Source organism: Rhinopithecus bieti, unplaced genomic scaffold, assembly GCF_001698545.2.
Source record: "Rhinopithecus bieti isolate Rb0 unplaced genomic scaffold, ASM169854v2 scaffold_35322, whole genome shotgun sequence".
Lineage (NCBI taxonomy): Eukaryota > Metazoa > Chordata > Mammalia > Primates > Cercopithecidae > Rhinopithecus > Rhinopithecus bieti.
Window position 1 is genome coordinate 849023 of NW_016815256.1, and position 5431 is coordinate 854453.

Genomic DNA, 5431 nt, shown 5'->3' on the forward strand with positions numbered 1-5431 from the left:
AATTTGGCCTAAAGTTGCCTCCCTACCTAGCAAAGTATAATCATACTTAATATGTAAATAAACTGCAATGTAACTTGAGAGTATGTTCTTCTAACAAGTGGTCAAGTCTTGGCCAATCACAAAAGAGGACCTTTGAGCCCGTTACAGGCTGCAAAAAAATCTGTCTATAAACGCTGCTTGCCCACTGTTACTGGCTGGAGCTCTCTGAATCTTTACTGGTTCAGGGTACTACCTGATTCATGGTTTCTTTGCTCAGATAAACTCTGCTAAACTTAATTTGCTTAAAGTTTTTCTTATTAACAATATTTAAACATAAAGCAAATAAATTAATAAAAATCCTATATCACTAAGTTACAGTAATTATAAAGTGTTCACCTGAGTGAGAAGACTGGCCAAGTTGCTATCAAGTCTTCCATTATTTGACATTTCTTTCCTATGCTTTCTAAAAGTATTGGTTATTCCACAAAGGTTGCTCTATGACCTTAAACCGTCCACATGTTCACTACACTGATAGACGTCCAATGTCAAGATGGGTAACTAAAAGTCAACTCTCCCTTTACCTTCCCTGAGCCTGATTTTTGCACTGGAACTCATGGGTCACTAGGCATTTGTTTTGGGTGTTCGCAGTCTAAATTTCTTTCCCTTTTAGGGGAAACAATCACTGTTCACGGGATTAAAATAATCCCGAATTGATTATTTGGTGACATCAACCAAGGGTGCACATTTTGGGTCCGTTACCAACACAGCCAAGCAGCACATATTTCTTCAGAGCCTAGATATGCACATGTCATCAAAGGATAGCATTTACAAAGTCAGTATGACTCACTTCATTGAACAAGGGGCCAGTGGCTTTTCAGAAGAAGGGTCTGTTCTCGGACCCACACCAGAACGCCAGGCGCCAGGTCCCGCTGCTCAGCAGGTCTCAAGCCCAGGCTCACTCGGCGCTGCGGCTGCTGACAGCGGAGAGCCCGCGAATGTATACCCGCTCAGCGCTGGGACCTTACGGCCCAGGCCAATGGGAGGAGCGGGCCTCAAGGCCCCGCCCCGCCGCCTGGTGACGTCACGGTGACGCCGGGGGGGGCGCGAGAGGCGGGTCCGCGTAGGTCCCCACCCCAAAGGCTGTCTTTCCGCCGCTACCCGCCACGCGCGTCTTCTCCGTCCGCGTCTCGTTGCTGTTGTCCCCCGCTGCCACACCATGGCCTTCGTCACCAGGCAGTTCATGCGTTCCATGTCCTCGTCCACCGCCTCGGCCAAGAAGATAATCGTCAAGCACGTGACGGTCATCGGCGGCGGGCTGATGGGCGCCGGCATCGCCCAGGTGAGCGGCCCTCTCTGCAGCGTGCCCACGCGCTTGGCCGCCCACCCTGAGGTGGAAGCGCTGGCGCGACCGGCCGCGAGGGGCTTGCGCCAGCCCGACACCAGGGAGTTTTCACCCCGCCCCTTCCCAGTTTAGCTGAAATACCTCGCTTCTGGGCCTGTGAGGGTCCAAGTCTCACTCCCCTCAAAATTCAGGGTTCTGGGCCGATCCTCAGTTTCCTCGTTTGGAAAATTCTGGCCGCTCCTAGGGCCCGCTGAAGGTTCCGCGGAGAGTGGCGGTGAATGCATTTTGGAACCGGGCCGTGCGAGAGAATTATATGTGCGTAAGGTTCAGGCATAACGCGTTTGCTCCTGCTCGGCTCAAACAGGAGTTTGCTGTCAAAGACGTGAACTGCGATCGATCAGTTTTAATTTTATTTTATCAGTTATTTTTTATTTTTATTCTGTAATTGTGCAGTCTTTGTCAAAGTAGTTTTCTCTCCTAAACGGCCTCCCGGTTCTCCCCGGTCTTTCCTTCGCTTCCTGGATTGTAAAGAATAGTAATCATGACTTTTGTAACACTTGGTAAAGTCGTCTAATGGAAGATTGCCGAGGTCCTGGTTTTGACCTTTGAAACAGTGCTGGCTGTGCAGAGTTCTGAGCTTGCGATTTTGGCTCTGCAGCGAAATAAGTCTCTCTCTCTCTCTCTTTTTTTTTTTTTTGAGTCGGAGTCTCACTGTTTAACCCAAGCTGGAGTACAATGGCGCGATCTCGGCTCACTGCAACCTCCGCCTCCCGGGTTCAAGCGATTCTCCTGCCTCAGCCTGCCTAGTAGCTGGGATTACAGGCGCCCCGACCGGCTATTTTATATTTTTAGTAGAGACAGGGTTTCACCTTGTGGGTCAGGCTGATCTCGAAATCCTGACCTCCGGTGATTCGCCCGCCTGGCCTCCCGAAGTGCTGGGATTACAGGCGTTAGCCTCTGAGCCCAGCCGGAACAAGTCTCTTATCCATTGTACATCTTCAGGACTTTTCCGTTGTTCTGCTGAGCTGTGGTTCAGGCTCAGTTGTGCGAGTGATTGATTACCTAGTTACTGTAATGCTTGTACTTTTTTTAAAAAAATTATTCCATTTCAGCTCACATAGGAGAACCATGGTTTTCGTATCCTAGCTGATTATTTAGCATTTCAGTCCTTTGCAACTTGGTTTGTTGGGCTAGGCAGTTATAGTCATCTAATTTTTCTTGGGGACAGTACTACAGTGGCTACAGTCATGAGAGAGTTTACTTTTTCAATGTCTTGTTTCCAACCAAGTCCACGCTTTCGTGCTTGCTTTTTAAAAACAAAAACAAAAAAAAACCTTTTACTATTAGGTATTGTATATCTCAATTTTCTTCTCCTTGGCAAGTTTTTTGCAACATTTTTATTTGATTGCATTTCCTTCTAAAATCGATATCCCTGTTATGTTTTATTTATATGAGTTCTTACAGTCTCCCATTTCCTCTGAGACCATAATTTTGGACATACATTGCCATTTTTATTGTGTGGATCCCCTGACTGCTAGGTTATAGTATCCCCATAATCTATGTTGTACGTGGGCTGGGAGGAGTAACTCCCTTTAACCTAAAAGTTCCACACATTTGTACTCGAAAGTTTAGTTTGAATGTGTGTGTATCCCCAGGGTCCACCAAAATCTCCCAAGGCTGTGAGAGTGAGATTTGTTGTGAGCAGGAATAAAACCATGTGTTTTTTAAAAACATTTTAACAACATCTTAGTAACAAAATATTGGGGCCATAAGCAGCCTGCAGGAACATTGTGGGAAATGGGTCCAGAAACTTGTGGCTGGTGTCCTTGAAGACAGCAGTGGAAAGGATTAGAAACTAAGTAGAAAGCATCACTTCAACTTTTGTAGAAAGTCAGGGTGCTTAGTTCTTTGAATGCTGCATCCATCATTGACCATGAAAGGATGTTGTGTTGCATTAAAAGGCAGAGGGGCAACACCTAAAATTACGGGTATGGTGTTGGAGCTTTCACCTGACAAAGGAGTTAGGAGGAATGATTGACATTAATGGAGAACACAGGTTTGCGCTTGTCAATCAAACTCTTAAATAGTTGGACCAGGGAGTGCCTTTTCAAACTTAAGGGGAAAAAAACTATTTATGCCGTAGGCTGGACACATAATGGAATTGTCATTCTGAAAGGTTATAAAGACCAGAAATCTATAAAGTGGACGACCATGAGAAATAGTAGTTGCATCCTTATGTAACACAGTTTGGAAAAGCTTCAGTTACTTTAGTTGACAGCTCCAATCCTGTAAAACATTTGTGAACAATGCTTTCCTGTGGTTTAACTGATCTGGTTTTGCACTTTACCCTATAGCATGCAGTTCTAGGCAGTATTGCTTCATTTTTTATGCTCCTTGACCAACAGCTGTTGGCATAGGGTAAATCTGTTTTGCTTATTGAGTGCCAGAGAGGAATTAGTTGATGTGTTTTGAGTACAGATCGGCTGCAGTTCAATATAGGAAGTTGGATGGTCTGCATGCTAGCTCTGCCTCACGCTGTGTTAACATGGGGAAGTTACTTTACCTCTGTGTCTCGGTTTTCTCATCTCTAAAGTAGTACTAATACTAGTACTGGCCCCGTAGGGAGAGAATTGAATGAATTAGCATATGTCAAGCACTGACACAGTGGTCTGGCACATAATAAGAGTTCACAGAAAGTTAGCTGCCTTTATAATAATTATCTTCGGCCAGGCATGGTGGCTCAAGCCTGCTATCCCAGTACTTTGGGAGGCTGAGGCAGGCAGATCAGCTGAGGTCAGGAGTTCAAGACCAGCCTGGCCAGTATGGTGAAACCCCGTCTCTACTAAAAATACAAAAAAATTAACCAGGCATGGTGGCATGTGCCTGTGGTCCCAGCTACTTGGGAGGCTGAGGCAGAAGAGTCACCTGAACCTGGGAGGCAGAGGTTGCAGTGAGCCAAGATCGTACCACTGCGCTCCAGCGTGGGTAACAGAGCGAGACTCTGTCTCAAAAATAAAGAAAGAAAGAAAATCATCGTCATCTTCATTGCAGTTGTCCTTGTCCTTTTGCCCTTTTCCCCTCATATCCACTTCCATCCTGATCATAGCTGCTGAGGTAGGCCTGTAATGTTTAGATGGAGAATATTGGTCATGATTCCGTGTTCCATCTTGCTTAATCTTGAATGCACATACCCGCTGATGCAGCAGTGGGTATGTTTTTTCAGGGACCTCTGAAAGGAAGGAGAGCTCTTTTTACTTACCCCCCATTTTATTGTTAAACTTTAGTAAAGCCATAAAAGTACAATCACAAACCAGTATCGAGGTTATATTACTAATTTTCATTAGCTTAATTTTCTTGAACTTTCTGACGTAGTTTTAATGTTAGTCAAGGTGCAGTTCTTATAATTGTTAATAGTTTTATTTGTCATTTTAAACACGTGTTCCAGTTTGTGCTCAGCAGGATGGAAAAATAAATAGATTTTGTGGGAGCCTGATGCATTTCTCAAGCAATTAAGCAATGTAAGACACGTTCAGTGCTTAATTACATTTGATCAGAGCACAGGCCATTTGTACATGTGTATTTTCCGAGAGGATCTACTTTGCCTGTCATTTCTTTTGTTAGTTTTAAATTAAAAAAAAAAAAATCCCTTAGACTGCAGGTTAATATTTAAAGTTAACTTGTTTCATGTGTTTGGTTATTATACACTTCTGACTTGGTTTTGATTACTAATTTATCTTCACTGGATACTTAGGCCAGCAAAGAAGCTTAGAGGATTAAATGAGCCTTGAGTGAGGGACAAGTTGTTTTTTTGCTTTATAAGAGGAAAAAAGAAAGGAAGAAAGCTAATAGCTGTGTGCATTTCTCCAGTAATGAATCCTTTCTAAACTTTGCTTCATATATTGCATTTTTTCGTATGAGGAGCCCAGAGAGGATGCATAGCTTTCATTAGATTACTTGTGAGGAGCCGGTGGCCTCCCTGGAAATGGGGCACTTCAGATGTCCCCCTTCAGACATTTACATGCTCTCTGGTGCAACCTTCTTTTTAGTGCACTACACTTCTTTGAGGAAGTGAGAAAGTTTGCATCTTAAAGGGGTTGGGGTAGGTTCTTC

At 44.3% G+C, this 5431-nt stretch overlaps 1 protein-coding gene across 1 annotated transcript in view; it reads left to right on the forward strand.

The window, feature by feature from the left end:
* The first annotated feature begins 975 nt into the window (after window positions 1-975).
* The window catches only part of HADH (hydroxyacyl-CoA dehydrogenase), a 45606-nt gene continuing 41150 nt past the window's right edge, over window positions 976-5431 (forward strand). Inside the window, exon 1 of the mRNA XM_017853072.1 lies at window positions 976-1318. Within this exon, the coding sequence (XP_017708561.1) occupies window positions 1196-1318 (123 nt within the window). The 5' untranslated portion in view covers window positions 976-1195. The remainder of the gene's footprint in view (window positions 1319-5431) is intronic.